The 26305-nt window shown below is 39.6% G+C and overlaps 1 protein-coding gene across 1 annotated transcript in view; it reads left to right on the forward strand.

The window, feature by feature from the left end:
* Nucleotides 1-13023: 13023 nt before the first annotated feature.
* Nucleotides 13024-26305, forward strand: part of DIAPH3 (diaphanous related formin 3) — a 212388-nt gene continuing 199106 nt past the window's right edge. Inside the window, exon 1 of the mRNA XM_077173643.1 lies at nucleotides 13024-13384. Within this exon, the coding sequence (XP_077029758.1) occupies nucleotides 13208-13384 (177 nt within the window). The 5' untranslated portion in view covers nucleotides 13024-13207. The remainder of the gene's footprint in view (nucleotides 13385-26305) is intronic.

Raw genomic sequence — 26305 nt, forward strand, 5'->3', positions numbered from 1 at the left:
GAGTAGAGAGATTAAAAATTGTCATTAGTTCAGCCCTTTATTATTTTTTCCTTGAGGTGACATCAGATACAAAACCCTTGCAGCTTATAACTGAACCAAGATACATACTGCAGCAGATTGCCCATCTGGTGTGACTTCAGAGTATTAAAATATTTTGCAGGCTATCAGCACAAGGACCAGTCAAAATCTTTGCAATCGCCCAGACATCTTATTTCACACTACACAGAGTTGTGTGATCTCCAATTAAGATGTTCAGAATCACCATTATTAGCTTGTGATGAATGTTGATCATATCACCTAACCACAACAGTTCTGCATTTCAGCTGTAACCATCCAGCTAATATGCAGTTACTGAAACAAGGTTTTGATCCAAAATATTACAGAAAATCAGGAACTGTCATTTACAGAGTGTGAAATCAAATGACTTTCTAGACTCTGTTGAACACTGTCACTGTAGATTAATGTGATACAACTAAATGATTGCAAAGCCATGATTTACATAAGACTGAATCTGAATGAATATAGCTTGTATAACCTCCCAGTTTAAAATAAATTGTTATACAACGACAACTTTGATTCTAGATACACAGATCATTTTCCTCTATTTCCACCTAAAACATAAATGGATAATTATATCCATCCCCACCTCCCTCTCAGAAGGCATACTAATAGATATGGGCATAAAACATTCAATTATGAGATTGTGCACATGTGTAGTTCAAAGCTAGAAAATACTACAAGTCTGAAAACTGTATTGAGCAATTTAAATTATAAAGCATGGATTATTTACTAAATATGGCGAACATTTAGAAATTACAACGGGTACTTAGTTACTTGTAATACTAGTTGAAGACTGGAAAGTTAAGTATGGAAAGCAAGCATTGTTTATTCTGATATATCTGTTCTGGTGAATTTTCTCATGTAAACACTGGCAGAAACTTACAGAGAAAGTCTAGAAATCAAACCGAGTTTAAGTGTTGTTGCTTTCGTGTGTAACACAAGTATCAAGCTCTGCGTATTAATCAAGACATTTATTATTGTAAAATGCCAGAGCTATTTAGAATGGGAAAAAAAAAGCAATGCCCCAAAAGCTTGGTGTCTCTTTGTGAAAGACACACAGGAGATGAAGACTAAACCAGGAGCAATACATAACAATGAGAGAGGCTGTATTTAATTCTTCACTTCTGTGGGCAGATTGGCAATGGAGAATTCTAAAGAAAGATTAAAACAATTAAGTTGTTTGCAGATGCCTACATATGACTTCTTCGTAGACTGAATGCCATCTGGGGTGAAGGCACAAAGGTACCTGTTTAGAAAGCTAACATATTCATGATGGGACTGCTGTCATGTACCTATTAGAAAGTTAATTTCTTAATCTTGCAAAAGTTTACAAGGTTGAATGCGAAGCTCTGCAAGTGAGAAAAAACCCCAATATATTGTAGCAGAAAAGAGGAAAAAAAGAGACAAAACAGAAAAATGGAATAGATTTTGCCAAGAACATGTTTTAGAACACTTAGGTTAGTAGCAGCATTAATTCTTTTAATCACCATCCAAGTAATTCTGTACAACAGGAGAGTGCATTTGCAACTTAACGCTTCACACAGTTTTTGAAGTAGTTTAATATCCATAATGATAACAGCCTGCAGCAAAAGGAGTAAGGGAACTAGTCATTAAACCTTTCAGGGAAAAAAAATATCTGTCTTCAGTTTTCAGACTATCAAAACCTATTTTCAAAGAAGTGCAGATTACCTTGGAAGTGTGGTTATTCGAGATTTTATTCTCTGAGGATCACAAAAGAATTTTATTGTTAATTCCAAGGAGTCATTAGCATTGCTATTTAACTATATCTGTGATTCTGAATTAATAAGAATATGTGTAATAAAATCTATTGAAAGGGAGTGAATTTATTGACTGAAAATCACTGAAATCCCCAGAACAGTTTGAGAGAATGAGATTTACCTCACCTGCTTTCAGCATTTAAATATACTCTTCTGGTCTAAACCAGGTATCAAAGCATCTTCTATAGTCAGTGAAGACATAGAAGGATCTCCAGAGGTTCTTCTTGCCATTTGTTCTAAATTCACATTTTAAGAGTGGATGAACTGATTTTTGTAGATGTTAGTTTTTCTTCACTACATAAAAGTGAGAACTTCAATTAAGTGTTAATTCCTTAATCATAGAAAGAGCCTAGCTTAGTTCTTTACTGATTCAATTGTCCTCAGCCAGAACCTCTCCTACACATAAATGCTACAAAACTCCCACATATTTTGCTTTACAGAACCATACTACTTTGAAATACTTTCTCATTTCAGTTATATTGTCACTTGTTCCCAGTATTGTTACTGACTTGTGACATGAAGGGCCACAGGGAAGTCACATCACCTAAGCAGAACTTGGAGTGATCATTACAGGGACAAGAAGCCTCAGAATGAGTAACACCATTGTGGGGGGGTGGAGGGTGGATGAGTCAAGCTCATGATATGCTGAAGCAATGCAGTTTATTTGGGATCGGTACATTCCAGCACTCCGTTCTCAGCAACATTCCATGCATAAGCCTGCCTGCTGCTTTGAGCTCTTTTTCCTGCTCTTGCTTCTGGGCATGCTGTTCTTCCAAAAATACTCTTTTTTGGTATCCTATTTCCAGCAAAGAATTGAAAGAGAGTTGACCACTGTACTGCTTTTAATTATGTGTATTTTGAACCATCTTTGGGGCAACATTCTTCCTTTTTCCATGTTGTACTTCATATAAAGAAAGCTGCTTGAAAGTATGTGTCATGCACACAATGCTGTATCTGGATTATTACATCTTGGCTACCTTATTAATCTCCCAGCATCCTGCAAGCTTATGCAGACAGATCTCCATATTCCCTTTCTTTCAGTGGGACAAAAAGAGGTCTTTGTTGGTGCCTTTGTAAATGGAAAACCTGCATCTATCTGATGTCCAGATTTTAAGCTCACAAAACATACAGTAAATAACAATTTTATGAGCACTTAGTAGGGTATAGTGATTGACTTATTGATAACCTCCTGCTTGATTTAAAATCTTGTCAAAGACTTTCCTTACTCCTTTGAGGAGACTTCCTCTTCATTGGAACCAGCACGATTGTTCAATACAAGGGGAAATGAACTCACGAATGAAAACAAATAGAGATTTGTAGACAGATGTGAATAAGGAATTACATTACTTTTAAGAGACTAATAGGCACACTTACAATACTGGAATTTTTTTTCTCTCATATTAATGGTGGCTGTAGCAGTAACAAACAAAGCTCTTGAGCCTCATGATGTTACTCATGGGATGAGTAACCTCATGAGTTACTCATCATCCATACATGATGGATTCTTGTGTGTATCACATCACAGAAAAAAAGACAGACTTTCACTCTGACAGATATAAACCCTGTTGATATAAACCACACAGTATGGGACTCCCAAGCTTCTTGTGTTTCATCACTGTGGATACACACAATCATCTCCAGACCCTTGTTACAGTCACTGGAACTGCTATAGTCAGCGGAACTATTCCTGACCCTGGTCTTGTCGTCATCCCATACTGTTGTCTCCTAATACAAAAGTTCCATACCTTCTTGGTGTTTCTCGTGGGCAGCTCCTCAGCACACTGACTCGTGCTTCTTCGCAAAGTAGCCAACTGACTCCAGCTCCCTTCTCAAGGGGCCAACCCACTCTTTTATAGCACTTTTCTTCTCATTGGTCACAGCTGTGGCCTGTAAAGTCAGGCCTGTTCCTAATCTTTGATAATTGGCCCAGCTGCAACTCCTTAGGGGTGAGATTACTTTCCACACTATATTTATTTTCTTATATTCTATCCTCCTACATGATCTTTGGCCTGACTTCCTCAGACTTGCTTCATCATCCCTAAGTCTCCTGACAGTCTGGACTACTAGATAAACTTGGCTATCACCTCTGGGCTGGTCTTTCTTTCCTCTGGCTGGGATCAGTGGGATGGGCCCTGGCAAGTAAGGGCCCTTGTCCTGCTGGCCATGGTATCTCCCTCAGCACCACGTAAACCGAGGCTGAGATTCTGCTCTCTCTAAGTTTTCCATTTATAAGGTACAGAAACAATGTCATCTGGCTTTTACTTTTCTGGCAAATAGACCTTGGTTTCATAAGTGTCCATTCTGGTTGGGCTGTCATACAATGAACCAAAAGCATCTTGAGACTCTATTGCCTATGGAGCTGAGGGGCAATCCTGTAATTGTTACAATACAATTTCTTTCACTTGCCTCCCTCCCCTCAAATACATATCTGACAGCTAATTGCATCTCTAGGTCCTACAGGATATCACAATTCAATATAATTATCTCTCCATTTCTGCAGAAATACTTTGTGAAAATAAGTTAAAGTGTTCATTTTTCTTAACCAACAGTTTTCATTTATCATAACATAGGTGAAGGAAGATGGAAACTTATGAAGTTTGTTCTGATTCACACTGTCATAAAACTGCCACTTAAGAAACTTCCTAGGAAAAACCCCTAAGCTTAGCTGTGCTGCACTGGAAGACTACTTGTGATGCAAAGTACACCCTCCAATTACACTCTTCATCATCCTATGACAAGAGATGAAGCTACTATTTAGCATAAGAAAGACAGTGCATTGCACCCCGTAGAAATTTATGACTATGTGTGTTAAAAAGCCATTAAAATCAGGCTGCCCTTTGAAACTTGCCAAAGAACAGAGCATCAGAAAAATAATATGCAGTTCGGATAGCAACAGAGTGACTTGCATTACCCACAAAGTTGCTGATTATGTTTCATATAACAATGTATTTCAGGAATTTCCCCAAATGATATATATTGTTTTTAAAAAAAAAGAGGATGCTTTTTTCTTAATCTCCATGTACAGTACTTACTGTAACTGAATATTAAGTTGAAGTAACCATAATGTGATTATATCCACTACTCTGGCAAGAGGAAAAAGTAGACTGAGAAACTTAAAGATGGATTAGAATAAGAAAATCAGTCAGAGAGAAATAAAAGCTATATAAACAAATTATAGTCAATTTTGAGACTTCTGCAATACATAACTAACACATAAAAAGCATTATATATGCACATACATATATGTGTTTATCTCTCTTTCCATCCCTCCCTCTCTCTCTTTAAAAGATACATCTGTCAAAAGAAAATAAGGGATCTCTAAAAGCAAACTGTATCATGCCCTAGTAGAAAGTAATATAAATTATCACAAGGAAAAATGAAAGACAGAATCTTAGAAGGAAATTTGGAAAGTGAATAATAAAAAAAATACAGAAGTATATTAAAAAAGGAAAGCTATGAGGAATTTGGAGAGTTATCAGGAAGTAATGGAAGATAATTACATCTCAGAAGTCTGACAGAAGACTTGAAATCTTTGTAGTGAACACCCTGAAAAAAATCACTAAGCTTGATCACACTTCTATGGACCCTTATATTCACAAAAAAAAACTTCAGTATGTGTGGGGGCATATAGTAGGAAAATAAAGATAGTGCAGAAGGTAATCTGGCCCCTAAGGAGCTGCAGCTGTACTAATTACCAAAGATTAGGAACAGGTCTGCCCTTAACAGGCCACAGCTGTGTCCAATGAGGTTGAGTGCTATAAAAGAGAGGGGTAGCTAGTTGAGAAGGGAGATGGTGTCTTCTGCCTGTGCTATGAAGAAGAAGGGGTTAGTGCTATGAGGAGATGACCATGAGAAATCATCAAGAAGGTATGAGAGCTTTGCAATAAGATGACAACAAGCATCATTTTATCTCTGGTTTTTTGGGTTTGGTTTTTTTTTTTTTTGACAGAACTGAATGCTTGCAATAGTTTTACTAGGAGCGTAACTATAGAATAGGTAAGGTTTGAACAGTTCATTTAATTCTTTAGGTGGCTCTGAAAATCCCACATGAAGTATAAAATTAAGTAACACAGCCTTTATTGCGGCCCATGATACTCAGACCATTTACAATTTATATCACCTGTCAGGCTTGGCCTAGTCACTTCAACTAAAGTTAGAATTGAAGATAATTTGGTCTATAATTAAATTACAAACCTGAACTTTATAATAATGTAGTATGCAATGTATCCTAAATAGTGCCACAAATCACATCTCAAATATCCTCATAAAGATCCATTTGATGAACTGTATAATGGACTTCTTTACTGGTTTTTTCCCATCTAGGTAGTATCTTGAAGAAGGTATATTAGATTGCCTTAGCTAAATGAGAGGCTAGCCTAAAATATTTTGTGAGAAATTATTAGCAACATGTAATCCACAATAAATTGATGAAGCAAACTACTTTCCTACTTCTTATATCCTCATGTTTTACAGGGTGACTTTGAAAGCTTCAAGAAGGAGAGTGGTGCTATTCAGACTACAACTATTTTTGAAAGCCCTTAAATTCCAACTAGAAAAGACAAAAAATGAATCCATTGCATGTTAAATTTTTTTTGAAATGTCAAAAGTATGACTGATATATCAATATCAGGACTGTGGCATGTGCTGTCCTCAGGAATGCCTTTCTTGTCTGTCCATTCTGGAGTAAAGATGGCTAAACCTGCAGCATCTTGCTTTGTTGTTTTCTTCAGTAAAAACTCTCACATTATAAGAAAAAAGGTATTGTAGTGTTTTAGACACAACTCTCATGGAAATTTCATTTCAGCTGGAGTCATTTAATTAGATCTTTTAAAGTGGAAAATACTGCCATGCAAACATGAAGAATAGGCCTGAAGTCCTTTGTGCTTCTCTAAAATCCAAGTATTTTTTATAACTGTTGCAAGATACACATTCCATTGACACTTAGCACTGATACCATCGTGCAAGTGTGACAGTCCAAGACTCCTAGTGATAAGAATGGCAATCAGGGATATTCTGGTTTCCAAAAGTATTTCTGCTGGTAACAGAAATTAATTGCAAGAAATATGACCATAATGCTTTCCTGAAATACAGCCATAGTGCTTTTTATGTAAGAAAGGGAAGAAAAGGGCTGTTTTCTGAAGACTTTAGTTCAGATATTTTTAAGAAACAAGAAATATATGTGCCAAGAGGTCTGATGAGTTCAGCTTTATGAACGCTGTGATCAAAATGTCTCAAAGCTGCTTGTTTTTACAGACTATTTGCCATACCAGGAAAGACAGCATTTTCTTTAATTTTTCTTTAGTTATCTGTCCTGCCATAAGTCCCTCTCTACTTCTGCCTAAGCTATTATACAAATATTAACTAGAACACACTACTTGTCTTCCAGGGTGCCAGTGAATGATGGCAAACAATTGTTTTGAGTACTTCTAACTGTACATTGCATGCTGGGCAGTCAAGACAGATGAGAGCAGTAGCAGGGCTTTAAAAGAGATGCATCATAAGACAAGTGGCATCATATGTTCTTCAAGCATCACATGAGAAAAAATATCTTATTACCAAAATGAGCCCAGAGAATATCAAAGAAAATTACTATTTTTTTTAGCACTGTCTTGGTTTAAGACAATTTAAAGAAGCGGATTCTCTAAAATGAGTTGCCTCCCCTTAGTTTCAACCAATCCCTTTCCACAATAAGGAATGAATATGAGTAGATATAAGTGAAAAATAACTATTTGCTAACAAGTAAAGCAGCAAGAGGCAATATACAGCAGTGAGTAATCACTAGATAGAAAATTGCAAAATCTCACCAACTCCAGAGGAACAAAGAAATATGCAAAATGTTTCCTAATCTCTTGCAAGATGGTGACCCCCACTGCTGACTGCATGTAGGGAGACAAAGGGAGAAAGGCACCCTTAGAAGGCACCAATGTGACACCCCAGTTACTTAAGTCCAGGGTATAACCAAGGTTTTTTTTGCTCTGGGTTGACACAAAGGAGACAATCCCAAACAGATATTCTTAAAAGGTAAAAAACACAAAAGTTTACTGGCAAATCTCATGAAATAAAGTAACATTGGCAAAAGAGTAAACGCAACGTAACATCACTTATCACAGAAAAGACTTAGCCCACAGAAAACATAACATTGAGTGGGTTTAAAGGTTATGGGAGAAAACAGTTAGAAGAAGAAAGGGAGAAAACCAGAAAGGCAGGAGAGGCATAGGAAAACAGTCCTAGCTCCCAACTCATGTGTTGCAGTGATGTCAAACCCCAAGATGATGGCAGGGCTAAAAGACAACAGGCTCGTCCCATGGTCGGGCTTTTTAAAATCCTGGACCCAGGTGGGACCTGTGGGTCTCGGCCACCCGGGGGCTGGGTCAGGCAACACTGGGGCTGCTCCACCGTGCTCTGACACTGAGGGGCTGGGGGGTACTGGGGGCACAGCACCCCTCATCAGAGCAAGCTCTAACCCACGTTGTTGGAATGTGCCCTACCACACATTCCAAGCTTCCCAAGATGCCTTGAAAGAGATTGCTTCTCCAGTCTCTGACAGCCGGCCATGGGTGACCGTGTGGTCTGGGAAACAAAGGGCCAAGGTGGTGGCCAGAAGACCTCTCCCAGGAAGGTAGGAGCTGAGGCAGGAGCTCTAGTGGCCGATGAGAGGTGCTGGTGGGCTGGGGTCAGCTCGGGCCGCTCCTCCTGCTGCCCAGGGGCTCTGCTGGCGCTGGGCTGGGGCAAAGCGGAGCGCTCTGGGGGCACCAGCGCCGGCTGCCCCAGCCCCGGGAACCCGCTCGCTTGGCTAAGTTCACTCAGAAACAGTTTGTGATGGCAAAATGCAGTTTTTCTGAGTGGGTATTATTGCAAGCCCAGAAAAACAAACAAAAAAATCCCCCAAATGCCAAACAGGCAAAAAGCCAACTGCCCAAGCCAACCCCTCTGAAGCAGAGCCTGCATCATCAGCAAGCACTGCCAGGCACAAGAGCAGGCTGGCTCAGCTGCCCCAGCCTTGTAAAGGCACCCGGCGACCAGCACCTCCCAGCTGCCTTGCAATTCCAGCTCTTGGAATCTGCTGGCTCTGAAAAAGACAGTAACAAGTTTGGGGCAGAGAGAGATATGGAATATAATAACATTCTGTGTTACCCACGACAAACATTTAGCCTGAACTCAGTTCTCAGAATCTCTTCAAATAGATTAATAACAAACATAAGTTATCCTGATCATGAGCTTAGGCAAAGGAAAAATTCAATCCTTTATGAAGAACGATTAAAACCAAAACTTCTTTTTGTCACATTTTAGTAGACTTACAATTCTGTAAGCTTTTACAACTAAGATCATAACCATAATCATATATCAGAAAATGCCTAATACATTTTTCTCTTGTAAGAACTTAAGGTTAGTGTCGTATTAGTTGGCAAATTTTCAGTTCTTTCCTTTTTCTGATTATCATGATCTTCTAGGATTGGTTTAGCTATGGATTTTAATTTTTCCCAGTCTATGCTAAAAACAGAATGTGGAGATGACATATACTACTACAGGGGCAGTGACACTGACTAAAGGAGAATCAAATTATGTGCAAAAAAGCCAAAATAATTGTTTGTTTTACAGGAAATAAAACTAAAAGCAATTTTTTTTTCAATAAAACTTTATTATTTGAACAGAGTATGAATTTTCTCATAACTGTACCATAAATTTGTTAATTTATTAGTATGATAAACTTACTGCCATGTTCCTTAGTAAACTTAATAGGCTAGACTAGATGAACAATTTGAGGTTTTATCTTCCCATTATCCTAATAATGAAATAATATGTTTTGCAAGCCACCCATGCTGTGAAAATTAAGTAAGATCTTATCCACAGGTTACATTTAAGGATATTACATTGCAATAAATTTAAAATATTAATGAGTGTTGTTTCAATATAAAAATACAACTGTTAAAGACTTTCTTAGATAAAACAAGGATCAATTGCCTCTATGAGACACGAGGACAGGCCATGGTTTTCTAATGTAATTTTTATTGGCCTTGTGAGTTAACAATCACATATATTTTTGTAAGTCCAGGACTAACTTTTTGAATAAGATGGTAGGAAAGGTATAAGATACATATTCAACTGGTACAACTTACAGATAGCTATGCAAGTTTGAGAGATTTGGGCAAGAATTGCCTGTTTGGGGCTTTCCATGGGACAAAAAGACATTTTCCTGAAAAGACGTGTGCTATTTGCTTGTCTCTGCCAAACCACAGGAGCTGTGGCTAGGAAGGTTTTCCTTGTTAGCATACTTAAATAGAGTAGTAATAAACTTGTAAAAACAAGTTGCTTGCTTGTAAAAACAGCTTGTAAAAACAACTTGTTGCTTGCTTTGTAAAAACAATAACACTGCTGAAAAAAATCCTTCATAACTTTTATGTGACAGGTCAAAAGGATGAATCTCATGAAAGAACAGTTAATTGACTGTTTTATCTTCTTCTTATGGGAAAGAACTAGGTGTCTCCAAATGAAATGTGGACAACTGCCTAAAGACAGCAAAGGCTGCCTTTGAAATACTTTGTACAGGAATATATTTGGAAAACTGCCTCTCTAGAACAATGAATATTAGGAGAGTATTCTTTTCTTTTTTTTTTTTTTTTTTAAGTCATGAGTCACAGTATATTAAAAAAAAAAAAAAAGAGAGAACAGAATGCTAAAAGCCTAAATGAATCCCATCAGTCTGCAGGACTATTTTGCAAATGTCCGTGGTTAACTTACAGACTTACTTTGTCTCAGACTTTCATATTTGAAAAATTCTCATTCCAGAACAAAAATAATGCAAAATGGCCAAGCTATTTGCATGCCCTGGACAATCTGCATGCTATGACAAAGTAGAATCTCTGCACAATTTTAGTATTAGTGATGCATTTCTTTCTCACAATTTTTTTCCTCAGTCATGATTAATCTTAGTAAACTGAGCTGTTGCAACAGTGTATTTGTTTTGTGAAACACCTAATGAGCACAAGAGGGGCAGTATAAAATAATAATAATAGATCAAAAGCACTAACATTTACTTTTGGCTTAGTAAAACTGCCTGATAAATTATTCCCTTCAGTGTTTCTCTGTTATTGCAACACAGTACCTTGAAAGTGATATATTGGCACAAGCCATTGTGTTCTACCACAGTGCATTTAGGAGGTCCATTTAAACAGCTTTATCATGTGCACACATAGCTTGATTAATTTTCTAATCAAATGTTCCAGGAAATCATTAACCATGACATTAAACACTGTTCTGCTAATTATACTCTCCACAAAGAATTCCAATATAAATTTACAAAACATCTATAGAAAGGTGCCAAAGGATGAAACACTTTAACTTATACAAATAATTACGGCATCTACTCTGCGTGGCCCCACAGCTCCTAGCCCTGCAAAGGCTGAGTCTGGGGCTGAATTCTGCTGTGTTTCACCAGAACTCTGTGTACTGGCAGATGTTACATTTTGTAGGTCACTGCCTGTGTAAGTCATGGTGAAGGACTGAATGACAGAAAAGAAATTCTTCTGTTTAGGAAATACTCTAGAGGTATAAATGCTGAGTATTAGCCTTTTCTTAATGATCCCTAACACTGAGATTTGGAGATAGATTTTCCCCTACATAAGTCTCCAATTTGCATCATTATTCTAACTACTCTTAATTTAAAATAAAGATAAATGCAAGGTATTGATTGTAGTAATGAGAATTCCATTGCCTTGTAAACCATATGCAATTTGCTAGTTTACAGCATAATGAAATCTCTATTTATGCATTTCCCCGTAAACCACAGTGTCTTGCAGGTCTTTCAGTGATGGAAAACAACAGATTGCATTAAACAAATGCAGACTGTAGGTCCACCTGTTCTTTTGGCCTTGGCAGAACAGTTAGCAGCTCCTCCACACAGACTGTGTCCATCACGAAACAGAAACTCGGATGCAGGAGGATGATGGAAACACTGCCACTGCTTTGGATAGGGACTGTGTCTCTTCTGTGTCATTCTGCCTTCTTAACCCAATACCTCCAGGTTGGTATAAAAGTAAAATGAGAAGTATTAATAATATATAAAATATATATAGGTATGTATGCATATCTATGTATGAATTGCTCTCTACAGCTACCAGAGAAGAGGTTCTAATGGAAGTGGGGGCCAGTTTCTACTGTGACTGCAGTGACAGGACCAGAGGAAATGGCCTAAAACTGAGACAGGGGAGATTCAGATCTGTGGAGGGATGGAATGTAAGAGAATAGTGCAGAAGGTCGTCTCACCCCTGAGGAGTTGCAGCTGTACTAATCACCAAAGATGAGGAACAGGTCTGCCCTTAATAGGCCACAGCTGTGTCCAATAAGAAGACGAGTGCTACAAAAGAGTGGGTTTGCTGGGTGAGGAGTTGTTGGAGTTTGTTGGCTGTGCTGTGAAGGAGTCAGTGCTGCGAGGAGGTGCCCATGAGATACCACCAAGAAGGTACGGGACTTTTGCAATACGATGACAACACAGATCAGGTATTAGGAAATTATTTTCGCTGTTAAGATGGGCAAGTGTAGGAATAGGTTGCTTGGGGAGGTGATGGAGTCCCCATCCCTGGGGGTGTTTTAAGAGGTGGTTTGGATTTTTGGACTGGGTGATCATAAAGGTCTCTTCCAAACCTGATGATTCTACGATTCTATGTAATAATACATGTTTACATATGAGAGTCAGTGCTCTAATTATAGAAAAAAGCCATTAGAAATAGATGAACCACTTTTCACCTGTCAAACAGCGGCTCGAGGTAAGGAATCGGAATTTTTAATAAAGCCACTTGTTGGAAATCGGCATCCTAGGCCAAACAGGTGAGGGACCCGCCCCATGATCAGATCCTGAACATTCAGGATGCAGAGAAGACAGGATTTGCACGATGAGGACACAAGCTCTCCCCTCCTCCGTGTGCGCAGCCCGGGGCCGCCGTTACCGCAGCCCCACGGGACGCTCCCGTTCCCGGCGGGGCGCGGCCCGGCGCGAGCGGCTGACTCACCGCAGACGGGCGCAGCTCCCGCCAACCGGGAGGCGCCGCCGCGGCCGCGCGGGCGCGGATTGGCCGGGGCGGGCGGGCGGGGGCGGGGCCGGCGGTGGCGGGACGGTTCGGACGGCGCGGACGTTGCCGCGCTCCGCCAGCCGCGGCCGTTGGGAGCGCGCGGCGCGGGCGTGGCGGGATTTAGGAGCTTCTCCTGGGTAAATCCTGCGCTGCGCTGAGGCCGCGGCTTTAGCGCTCAGCCCCGCTCCTCCCCCCGCGGCGCCCTGCTGGCCGAGCCCAGCTAAGCCGCGCTAATCGCGGGCGCCCAGCTCGGCCGGGGCCGCCGGGCCTGGGCCCGATCGCGGCCGGCGCTGCCCCCTGCCCATGTCCCTGCCTCGCCCGTGCGCGGCCATGGAGCCGCCGCGGCCGCGCTACTGCGCCCCGTCCCCGCCGCCGGGTCGCGGCGGGCGGGAGAACAAGGGGCTCCGTCGGAAGGGCCCGCCGGGCACCGGGAGCGCCGGGGGCCCCGAGGAGGCGGCGGACAGCAGGAAGCCCAAATTCGTAAGTACGAGCCGGTCCCGCGGCGGGGGTGCCTGAGGAGTGGGGCCTGGCGGGCCTGTGCCGAGGGGGCCCGGCCGGGCAGTGACACCCCCGTCTCCCCCTCGCCGTCCCCTCCGGGGCCAGTCACTGCCTGGGGCCCGCCGAGACCGGGCACTGAGTGGGAATCCGTGGCACAGTCAAGTTCAGCTGGGCTTCCAAGGCTGACCCCGCCTAGTCCAGCTCGCCTCTTGCTTGCCCGTGTGAAAGGACGCAGCAAGTTTTCAGCTCTCTCCCGAGTGCTTCATCACAAAGGTTCATTGCCTTTGCTTGCTGCGTGCCAGCTATGATTGCAAGGGGAATAGACCAGACTTCCACTCTTAATGTGTGTGTAAACGGTGTTACATCTAATAGGACTGCGGAGTTTGTTTTGTTGTTGTTGTGGGTTTTTTTGTGGTTTTGTTTTTTAACTTGAGTGATATAAACTCTACAGTGTAAAAACTGCCTTTGAATTTAAGGGACTTAGTACAGTTCTCTTCCGTAGGCCTGCTTTTACAAGCTTTTGGCTAGCACACCAAGAAATTGGGAAACTCAAGGTGGCTTGTCACGAGAGAATGTGTCTGCAAGATGTGCTCTAACCAAAGTGTACCCAGAAATAACCCGTTTTTGTTTGGACATGATGAAAATTCCAAGCATTAGAGTTGAGACCAGCGTATATTCTACAGGCCTTGTATCCAGTTGGGTTGGAAAACACCTCTGAAATCATCGAATCTAATCTGTGACTGACCACCACCATGCCAACTAGACCATGGCACCAAGTGCTGTGTTGAGTCTTTCCTTAAACACTCTCAGGGATGGTGACTCCGCCACCTCCCAGGGCAGCCCATTCCAATGTCTCATCACCCTTTCTGTGAAGAAATTCCTCATTATGTCCAGCCTAAACATCCTGTGGTGTAGTTTGAGACTGTGTCCTCTTATCCTGTCGCTTGTTGTCAGGGAGAAGGGGCTGATCCCACCTGGATACAACCTCATTTCAGGGAGTATCTGCTGCATGCAGAAGAAATCACCCTGTGCTCATATTTAGGTGATGCATGTTGATCTTTGTTCAGCTGTCCCTGATCCCACCTGCTCTAAACTGTATTTGTTACATAATTACAAAAGAGATGCTATAACGCTTATATTAGACACTTGATTCTAAGGTGAATTTATGAAATGTTCAGTACTTGAGTGCCTGGCACTGGTGCACAGGTTCAAAAAAGTTAGCCAATAAACGGTATCAAACAGACTGGCCAGACCTGTTCTGGAAGGTCACACCTTGCTCCTGGAATACTCCTGTTTGCTGCAATCTTTTTGTATTGTGGCTGCAGAGGCCACTGTTTGCACCATGTTCCTGTGCCTTTTTCTGCATGTGAGAATGGACATAAATGAAAATGACCAAGAGCTATTTGCTTGGCTTCGTAAGTGGCTGTGTATCTATTCACTGGGGACACGTGTGTTTTAGTCAGGCAGGTGACATGGCCCCTCACCTGATGAGGCTTTCAAAAGGGCTCATGATTGTTCCTGTATTCTGAGTTAGATGTACAGGAGAAATAGCAGCAAGATATTCTCAAGAGGTCAAAACATCAAAAAAGACTTTACTGGCAACCTCAGACAATCAAAGATCTTTGGCAAAAGGTTTAGTGCAACATTCAATCAACATAAAATTCATCTCTAAGCATTAACTTAGCCCATTCGACTTGGCAAACTTTAGGCCCTATTAAGTTACTCAGAAATTCTAAGAAGTGGGAATTAAACGAAAAAGGAGAGGATGACAAAAAAGACATAAAAAAGGACACGTATAGCTACCAGCTGCTGGGTTCCAGCAGTGCTCAGCTGACAGAAGTTCCAAGAGGAGGTAGGGTGAAAATATGTGCTTGCCTTGGGTTCAGCTTTAAATACCCCTTGGCCTTCTGGGGCCCCTCCCCCAGGTGGGACTTCTGTTTGTTTGGCCACTCAGGAGCTGGGTTAGGGGCTCCAGAGGCCAGGTGCGGAGCATTGCCACCTCTGTGCCAGGAATTGGCAGCCAGTGTGGGGCTGGGATACTCCAGGAGTGGGGTGTGTGTGCAGAGCAGGGCATCACCTCACCAAGGCAAGGGCCAACCAGCCCCTTGCTCCACACACATGTACCCCAAAATGTCTCATGACCCCAGATCTTCCCAGTCACTCACAGCATGCTTTAGTATATGAGCTGTGAGGAGAATGCCACGTGGTCTGGCCACTGTAAAAGATTGGATGGTGTTGCTGTATGAGTTGAGGGTTGGATTATTCCTTTTGTGAGAGTCATTGATTTTTGTGCGTCTGTGACTGACAAGAGCTCTGGGTTGAGAGGTTTCACTTACTACCAGTACTTTAACTGCCAAGTTCTTATGCAGATATCACAATGGTTTTCATTTTTTTCCTATAATTATGTGCTAAAACAGAAGTAGTGTGTTGCCATCACGTTCAGTTTTGCTAATCGTGTTAAAATGGCAGTACAATAGTTTATAGGGAGAAGAATGTGATAGATATGTCTATCTATAGATAGATATGTGATAAAAGCCATTGAGACTTTTTTCTTAGATGAAATCTCATCTTTTCAGTGAAAGAAGGCCTTTTCTCTGGTGCAGGTGAGCCTGTTGGGCATATGTCTAGGATTGCCAGGCTCTGTAAGGGTGATTTTGATAATGTGTCAATATAGGTATCAGCTGACTGGTTTTTAAGGTCATGGTGTTGAGGTCACAGCTACAGAAAATAAAGGGGGCTGAATTTGGGGTTCTGACTCAGGTTTATAGGGAATATAATAATCTTGTAGGTAGGTGTGAATTTTGACTTTTTTTTTTGCTTCTTCCTGTTCCCCTGCCCAGTTTCTCTTTAAGCAGGGATAGGTGAGAATGTCCTTAATTCATGAAAATGCTTTGTCAAACTGCAATTTTCAAAAGCATCATGGTCCTAACGATAGTCCTATTTTTCATCTTTAAATAATGTCTTAAACAAAGATTTTATCCTTGGATGTTGATAGGGACTGAAGATTTATGGATTGAACATGGATTGTATTCTAGGTGTGCTATAAACTCACTGGCTGACCTTATTGTCTCTACAACTGCCTGGAAGGAGGCTGTAGTGAGGTGGAGGTCAGTGTGCTCTCCTTGGTAACAAGTGACAGAACAAGAGGAAAGGGCCTCAAGTTGCACCAGAGTAGGTTTAGATTGGATATTAAGTAAACTTTCTTCACTGAAAGGGTGGTCAGGCATTGAAAGAGGCTGCCCAGAGGAGCGGTTGAGTCACCATCTCCTAAGGTGTTGAAAAGATGTGTAGGTGTGGCACTTTAGGATGTGGTTTAGTGATGGACTTGATGGTTGGGACTTGATGATCTTAGAGATATTTTCCAACTTGACTTCTTTGCATCTAACTCTTTCTGTAATACATCTTCGATGTAATTTTAATAGTTAAATTAGTTTTGTGTCTGAATGTGTAAAGCCTGGCTCTCATGCCTTTGGGCTCTCTGTGATCCAGTTTTAGATTTAGCTTATGCCCTTTTCTCTGTTTGGGGTATTTAGAGTGCCATACCTCATGTTACCTCAGTTTTATTTCTATCTGTGTACATTTGTCAGATTAAAGTAGCTGTTAGATTTATTGACCTCAAGTAATACAGATTATGTGAATGTAATATTTCTTAGTGTTCAAGGCTTGAAAATAAGTTCCAGGTTGGACCCTTCCAGTCAATGCAACATATTGATCTGTCATAGCAGATATGCTAATCTGGAAAATAATTTGATTCCCTGACAAACCTTGAGGTGAAATTGGATTGCTTATTGACAAAGGTGACATCATTAACATGCATCTCATCTTTTTTCTCCCTTCTAAAGAAAATTCTTTTTTTAAATGAGGAAAATACGGTTTTTAAAAACCCACCGCATATGAGGGGTGGAAGGGGGAGAAAGAGGCATTGGAATCAGCCACTATAACTGTTTAGCCCTGTCAAATGAGGCCTTGATGGACTCTTTTTGAATAAACTAGCTTCTCAAAAGAAGTGAATGAGTTTCAAGTCTCAGTTGTCTTGGTTCTTTTGCAGAATAATTTTAGATACTTTTTTTGAAAGAGTGATGGCTCATTTTGAGGCACATACCAGCATGACTTTGTTCAACAGGTCCAAATTTTTAGAGGAGTGGGACTTCTAAAAGGGTAAAAGAATTTCTGTGGTACTTCAGCTTATTGAAAGCTCATCCCTAAACCCCTTGTGGGATCTTGTGAAAAGAGGAAATCTACACGATGGCAGATATTTCACCTGTTCTCTATGTATACATTGATTGAGCAAAAAACTTCTGAAATCTGCTAGGGCAAGGTGGGGCAAAAAGCAATTGTTTGCCACTTGCTCTCCTTGATTCCCCCCCACCTTATTAATGTTTGAAAAACATTACAATGCGTGCTGTGTTATGTGACTTCCAGCTGCACTTTGCAGATACTACATATTGTAGACAGTGGTCCTCAAGAGATCAGCTTCAATTTCTAGTTCAAATTAGAGGTGTTTCTATTAATTTCAGTATAGTGTTGACCTGACTTCAGTGCCTTTTAGGTTATGTTTTTGATTAAGTTCTTTATGAAATTTATGAGTCAAGAAGGGTTTGTTTACACCAATCTGTTAAAAATAGACAAATTAACAGTTGCATTTAACAGTGTCTATAAATCAAAGAAAGATGTAGTTAAGAGGAAAAGCACTTCCATTTCTCTGGCATAGAGTAGAAAGGTAAGACCAATCTGTGTCAATATCTTTAATTACAAAGTGACTGAATTATTGCTGCAGTTATGCTGCAGTGTAAGACCTTGAATCTAAATTAGTCTTTTAAAGAAATGATTGCTGAACAGATGTTACCTAAAGCACTTTATCGCAGCTTTGTAAAATTGTAAATTCTTCATGCTGTTATTTTTGTTGGCATGAATTAACACTGTGGGTTATGATACTAAATTTTAGTGCTGTGTTCTAGCACTTTGTTATATGATCTTACCTGTAAGCACCAATTTTGAGTTTAACTCATCAATGCCTAAAGAATATCACTGTGTAGAACCTGTCATGTTAAGGTAGTTTTGCTCCTGATTGCTTTTCAGACTGCTTTTCAAGCAATAGAGACAGAGTGTGTGATAAAGCCATTATCTAAATGCTGAAGTAGTATATTGGAAATTAAAAGCAAGAAATGGTGTGCAGTTTGTAAGTTGCATTTTCAGACTGAGGTAGCAAAATTACTAAGGGAATATTGTTACAAAGGAGATCCTAAAGTGATAGCATTTTCTGTAATCATCCAATTAACATTTCTCTGAGTCTACAGGTTTCCTTCAGCCCTTGATTTGTTCTTCTACTTGTGTTTCTGCTGGAGAATATCCTTTGGGGGAAAAAAAACAGCTAATGTTGAATCTTTTTTTGGGTGATAATATTAATGGCAATGCATTCTTGCTCACTTTCAAATTTACAAAGGTGCAGAGGGGATTATGTGATTATATGAACATCCCTAGTCTTCATTTGTCTTGTTTCAGTGTTCATATTTTGTTGGTCTTTCTGTTATACTAACAATGCCCATCCCTGCCAGGCATGATCTGAGTTTAAGTACCAAACAATCTGTGTTTAAACTATCTGCTTTCATTCAGAAAGTTAGATGAGCAACATCACTTTGTGCTTGTGCCATGTGAAAAGATGGTGCCATGCTCCTTTTGGTGGAGTGCCAAAACTCTTAGATGATACAGACTATACTCAGTATTGTACCAGGCTAGTCTTCGCTGGTTCCAGGCCACACTGCCCTGTAGTACTGGTGGAAAAGCTGAAGACATGGGATCAGAGTCCAATGTGAGATGTCATTCTCCTGAATTCTGATCCTGTTTGCCTGAACTGCTTGTACCACACCTAGAGAGAATTTTGTCCATAAATATGCATATGTAAAGACAGGGAAATAGATGTAATGACACAAAAGATCGGACTAGTACTGTTGATCCAATTAAGTAGGATTTGTCATTGCTTTGCTTCACTGTCTCTACCTGGATTTGACTGAGGTAATTATATAGGCAATCCCTCAAGTTATTACATTCTATCTAGCAGATGAACTTCAAGTATGTACTGCTGTTTGGATGTGCAATATAGATCATAATCATCTTGTGTATTGATACATGGGCAACAAGATAATGTTGCCCCATCACCCTCCCTGGTTCGCCCCTCCTCCCTTCCTTGCTTTTGATGCCGAGGCAACGAGATAATGCCGGAGCTGTGCAAAAAGCTGTAGCTATGCGGAAAGAAGTAGTTACTTTGTAACAGGGTGTGTGAATGAAGCATTTTTTGGAAATTAGCAAATTTAGCCGAGCAAGCGAACTGCAAAAAGCTAACCACTGGCTGTTTGAGCAGACAAGCTTAAAGAGCATGTGCAGAGACAGAGGTGAAAAGTTCACACCCGAGGAAGACTTCTGAGCCTTCATCCAAAACGACCACCAGGAGGCTGATGACCACCTTGTTCAGAAACCACGTATGTGCTACAAGAGCTTATGTAATCATTAGGAAATTTGAAATTAGAAATTAGAATATGGTAATTAGAAAATATGTCACAATGTGAAGGTTAGGAAAGTATAGTATGCACATTAAGTAGAAAAAGTATAAAAGCCTATACTGTGCGAAGAATGAAAGAGTGAGTTTGTGGTGGAGCTATCCCACTCACTCCTGGCGCTGAATAAAAAAATACCTGCTCCATAGGCCTTATTCTGTGGAGTACAGTTTTCTTGCCTAGTTTTTCGGGCATAAGTATGACAATAAGATTCTTTACTGTGGATGTATATGAAGCTTAATAGTGTTTGGCTTCCTTTAGCTGGGTGGTGTGAAAGTTGCCTCACACCTGTCTTCATCATGTGTGACCTTTTCAAGAGGCACAGTACTCTCTGTCTCAGGAGCAGTCATCTTGTTGCTGTGCTTGTGCTGTGGAACTCAGCCCTTGTATCCTGTTGTACCTTTCAGCTTCTGTTTAAGACTCTCACTATCTTTGGAGTTTTGCCAGCTCATCAAGAACACTGTATCACATGCTGCGTGTGTGTGTGTGTGTGTGTGTGTGTGTGTGTGTGTGTGTGTGTGTGTATATCCTCTGTCTTATGACACTGGTTATTTAACAGTATGACTGAGGGACATCATCTCCCATAAGGGCTGATTCTGTCAGATTGCTTGCTTTCTTCAAAAATGATATACCTGTGCATTTCTTACTCATTGGACTTAGCTTTAAGAGAACTGCTTCTACTCATTTGCTAAACAAAATGACCTCTTACTCTATGTCCTAGACTAAAAGCTAAGGTACACTGAGGAGTGCAATTTTAAAATTTAGTTTATAAAAGTGTTTGTATATCTGAAGACTAAGCAATGCTGTTACTTCTGCTTTTCTAACTGTAGGTGCAACTGACAAGTCTCTCCTTCTGAACTGTCCTACGTAACTCTTTAATCTCTTAGTGCTTTCGTATATCTCTGACTAGAAAACACAATGTCAGCATACTTAAAATATTGATAATTTGTGTTTCAGGTTTGCATATCTACTTTGTACATGATAAACAGACTAGAGGAACACTTGTACATAGCTCCTATGCATTCAAATCAATAATTTTGTTATTGTGGAGTAGTTAACGGAAGGCTCAGAATAGCATAGAAATATTTTCATCCATTGTAGCATTGAAGCAGTATTCTGTAAAATTACTTAATGTTTTTAGCAGTGACTGAATATTATAGGAATATTACTTAAGTCATATTTATTTACTTGTGGGCCTGTGTTTAAGGCAACCTGTTCACTTGAGCAAAATGTGTCTTTTGTGAGCTGATATATCTGAGCCTGAAAATAGAAATACGTCCCTGTGGTAATAAAGCACTCTAGCCTCTACCTGGTATTTACCTGACTCCTAGTCTAGTTATTTGTACCCTTACTAGAAATATGTTTCCTTTGGCTGTCAAGAGTAAAAATATGCTCTTGTTCTTGAGCCACAGCACTCCTCTATATGCAATGCCATTAAAAGATCCAGTGTGGTAAGTTTCTTTGTTGTGGTTTTTGTTGTTAAGACCACATGCAATGTTCTACATATCTGTATCCTTGAATGCTATAGAAGACCAGTAAAGCTGTCAATTGATTTTACCTTTTACAGCCTTCTCAGAAGAGAAGGATTTGGTGAGGGAGAGGGGAAAAAGAGATCCCCAGTTCTGTTTTAACCAACTCCTCTGACTGAGAAGCATTATAACATAAAGTTTACTAAAGAAGTCTTTAGAGATGTCTTACAGCAAATCATTCAGCCTTTTGAATTCTGAAAGAGCTGAACATTAGGTTGTAGTTTGCATGGCATTTCGTCTCCTCTATAAAGTCTCTAAATATGTCACCAGTGTTGATATTTGATGCTGGTTAAGTAGATTCTTACTGAAGAACCTGCTTTTTGCACTTGCCCTCAAACTAGGCTCCACAACTTTTTATGAAAGAAATGCTGATATTTTTAGACTTCTGTACTCTAGGTATCCAGTAAGATGAAGACTTTGAGAGGAGGCTCATATCTGTATGTTGAATTTGTTATACTGTTTGGTTCCCTTACTTGGTTGTGTGGTAGTCTTTTTTCACTAATTAGTCAGATGACTTGGGTCAGTGAGGTGTTCTGATATACAAAATGGGAGGATTTTCACCCATTACCATACTAAATTGCACTGCTGAATTTCATGACTTAAATGAAAAATAAAATACTGGCTTGAACTATCCCACTAACTTCTGTCTTTTTCAAAGAACAAAACCTGAATCTGAAATTGCCTGTTTACCTGCATGATGATGGTGTCTTGTATGGAGCAATTGCAAAACATCCAACATCTGTTCTTAAATGGAAATGAACCTGATGTTGTTGCTTTCCTGCATTTTTTTAGTGGAGTGTACATGAGTTTGATGTGAATCTTGAATTTCCACTCAAAGCGTAGAATGCAGGTGGTTTTCATTCTAAGCAGATTATGTAATCTCCTGCCATGTTAGAGGAGCTCCATGATGGTATTTGTGCATTGCTTAAGGCTTAGTGATTTAAGTCATCTGTATAAAAAAGGAATAAATTTTCATGTTCTTCTCTACCTAGTTGCACTGTCAGACCATATGTTAGTGTTTTCTCTTGCAGTTTTGCTCACTTAAGGATAGAAGTATTATACCAAACCTTGGTAAATGAAAAGTCATGAGCTTTTGCAAATGACACCAGTTAACACTTTTACTGTCTTTGCAGATAATTAGCAGAATGGGAAAAGCAAGTAATAAACCCCAGTGCTATAGCAGTGTGTGAGGCAAAAGTCTGATCTATCCCTGTGGCAGGAGAACACCAGTGAGAAGGCTGGGATACAGATCTTCAGTCTCCTGGTTGGATTGGAATAGTTCTTTTCATTTATTACAAATCCTCACCTATTAGAACATGGAATGGAATTATCATAAAGGCTCAGTAGTGACCTAGCACCTTTTTAAACATTTTTTTTTTTGTTTGTAAGAATGTAGTGTGTCACTGAATACTGTGTTTCCTTGCACCTCATTTGTCTTTTATTTTTAACTCCATAACCATTCATCAGACACTTCTTCCTCAGTTTCTTGACACTTTTCAGACTAGACCTATTGTGTGATAATATTTGACTTAACACATATTGTTCTTTAATTCTGAGGGATGAGCCAGAGAAGATGTCAAAAGTAATGGTCACAATCATAGAACCATTAAAGTTGGAAGCCCCTGAGATCATTATCATTAACCTAGCACCACTACTTTTTCTGCCAAACTCAAGTGTTATGACTCTGTCTGCCTTTTGAACACTTCCAGAGATGTTGATTCCACATTTCCCTGGGCAGCCTGCCCCAATGCCTGACTACCTTTCCAGTGAATAAATTTTTCCTAATATCTAAGCTAACCTCCAGTGGTTTAACTTGACGCCACTTTCTTGTGTTCTATTGGGTGTTAACTGAGAGAAGCGACTCACCCTTACCTTGCTAAAACCTCCTTTCAGGTTGTAGAGAGTGATAGCCAATTATTGCTGACTTGAAGAGTTTCCAAATCTGTTAATTAGGATATAGTTGTTGACAGTTGCTGTAGCTGTGGCCAAGCTGTGTACACTAGGCAGAGAGGGGAATCTAAGAGAAGGGTAAGAGTCTACCTCAATAAGTATCTGACTTCACATTCTTGATATTTTCCTGCTTAGTCTGGTCTCAGCCTCCTCATAAAAATGATACATGGGATACTGCAATACTGACTCATCCGTTGCCAATGTTCTGTGCTGCTCTTTGGTTTTGTGCAAGAGCTGTACATCCTAACACTTGCTGTGTTTGTAAATATGCAGTGGAGAGCAAATATTGGTTCAGAAACTACTGTTTTGAGTGATCTATAGATTTTTTGGATGCTGCTATTATTAAATGTTTAGTTCAGTTTCTGCTTACAAGTTCATGTTCTGCTCGCATTACTTGCATTACACAGAGGCATTACTTGAGACTGTTCAACAATGTGAGTAGTTTGAGTGTTGCAGCTTGATGGATAGTTTTGAATTCTTGAGGAGCTCTGTGTTCTCTTATTGAGTTTGAAATCTCTGGATGATTTGTTGTTGGTGTCCCCGCAGCCATCTTGAGAAGACACGTCTTGTATCTGAATTTCGAATGCGCAGGTTGTCTGTATATTTAGCTATAAAGCATAATTTAGTTATGAAATATAAAATGCAACTTCTTTCAAGCTGTGTTTGGTTCACAGTCTTTTGATATTCTGTTGGAGGATCAAATGGAAGATTTTTAAAATCTGTATAACTTGCTGTGCATTGTAAACCAGCAAAGTACAACTTGCCAAGAAACTTGGTTCATTTCAGGTGTCAGGATTCAACACTGTTTACCTTCCATGTGATTTTGAATTACAGTAACTATAACTAAGCTTAAATTTTTTTTTTTTTTACTGAACAATTTTGACATGACTGCTTTCCTGTTTGATTTACAGCACTTAAATATCAAGACACTGACAGATGATGTGGTAAGACAACTTCAGTTTTGCTTTGGCTGGGCTAAGCAAATAACCTTACTGCTAATGCAATAAAAATAACCTTACTAATACAGGAAACTATCTTAACTTTGAGGATAATTTAGTTAATTGGCAAAGTCTCACTGAACTGGTAATTAGCTGTAACATAATCAGTATAAGTAGCAAAAATGTATGGATGGCTTTGAAGTATGCTCTAATCACAGCTAAATGAGCCTGACACAGGTAATTGTGCCAATCTACATGCAGTATAGTTAAGATATCTGTGATTGCATGTTTAATATCAAAGTTACTTAGGCTGCATGGCTAGCTTAAAATAACATGTTTAACAAAGTAACATTTGCTTGTGAAACTCATTATTGCTTGTTCAAACCACCTTAAGTATATTCAGTGTCATGTTTAACACTGCTTCTCAAATTTGATCAGAGGTGAGGTTCTGTATCTAACCATAAACCAGATTTTTTTCTTGCTCTTGAAGTTACCTATTTCACTTCCTGTACTATTCTTTTGTGCATAATATTTTTTTTCTTAAAATACATAATTTTACAAAGTCTTTGAATTTGCCTAGGAAGTAATGTTTTGTCATCACCTAAAGATCAGCTGTTATGACTTCAGTGCTATACAGAGTTCTCGCTAAAGTACTTCTGTGTGTAGCTGGGAGCTGAAGTGCAGAGAGATTTATGTCTATCAGTCTTAGTTTTACTTAAATCATCTGTTTCTATTTCTTTAGCAGAATTTCATTGGATGGAAATCGTGATTAAGAAATTTGAGTTTGCCTGGCTGATAATGCAAGTTTAACTGACTGATAATACAAGTTTGATTGTATAAACTTGTGTTTATCTTGAAAGACTAAGAAAATACTATCAGCTTTCTGAAAGCAAAAGTATTTTTTGGTAACTAGAAAACAAGTTTTGATAATGTCATATAAGTGCTGTAGTCGGGATACACGAGATCTTGCTGTTTGTTTTTGTGAGGTGCATTTTTTTACTTTTAAGGAGGCTAGACTGCTGCCTTTTTGCACTTTACAAAGCTTATTGGACTTGTCCAGCTTGTAATCGTAGCCCCAAAAAATTGGCGGGTTTATCGTGGATTTTGGGGATAAGAACAAAAAGTCTGTCATCTCTGTAGTAACCAAACTTTGCCCCAACTCCTTAAATTTCTCAGAGTATGAAAAAGGCCCCTTCACAGAGTAATGAAACTTCATTTGCAGGATAGTACCAAATTGTTCATATGAATATATATTTTTGAAAAGGGGAATGACAGCTATTTAGTAAAAGGCTAACAGTGAAATAAATTACAGCACCACAACATTTGAGAACTTTTAAATACATGTCGGGGAGATATTCTGTTTACTTGCAGCATCATCTTGGAATGAGGGTATGCTTTCAAATGGACACTTTTTATTCCTCTCAGTTTTCTCTTGGTTTAATCTTTCTGTGTGTGATTTTGGGACAAGGACAAAATTTGTAGTAAGAGAAGGTAAAGAAATTGAAGGTTTAAGATGACTGGATTTTGTAGCTTTCAATGAATTAATATATTTCCTTTCTTCTCATGGGCAATCGCTTGCATGTTAACTTACTGCTTCATTATGCTTTATGAAATATTTGTATTTCCCAACCCATTTCTGACAAATACAGTTGTATGTTAGTGACCAGGAACTTCTTTTTAAATTCAGGTATGTTAGCAGCATGTTGAGAATCTAAAAATGCAGGCTGTTTCTCAATACCTAAATTGGATTATTTGTGAGATGCTGATGAATTGTCTACTTTTAGTGATAAATCCTCATTAAGTTCAAAAACCTTGGTTTTTACACAGGTGCTTCTTTTAGCTTGATTGTTTGCTATCTGGAAAGATGGCAATTGCATTCTTGCTCCACAGGGAAATGGAAAGCAGGTAGCTGAGATATCAAATTATCTCTCCCAA

This window comes from Agelaius phoeniceus, chromosome 2 (assembly GCF_051311805.1).
Source record: "Agelaius phoeniceus isolate bAgePho1 chromosome 2, bAgePho1.hap1, whole genome shotgun sequence".
NCBI lineage: Eukaryota > Metazoa > Chordata > Aves > Passeriformes > Icteridae > Agelaius > Agelaius phoeniceus.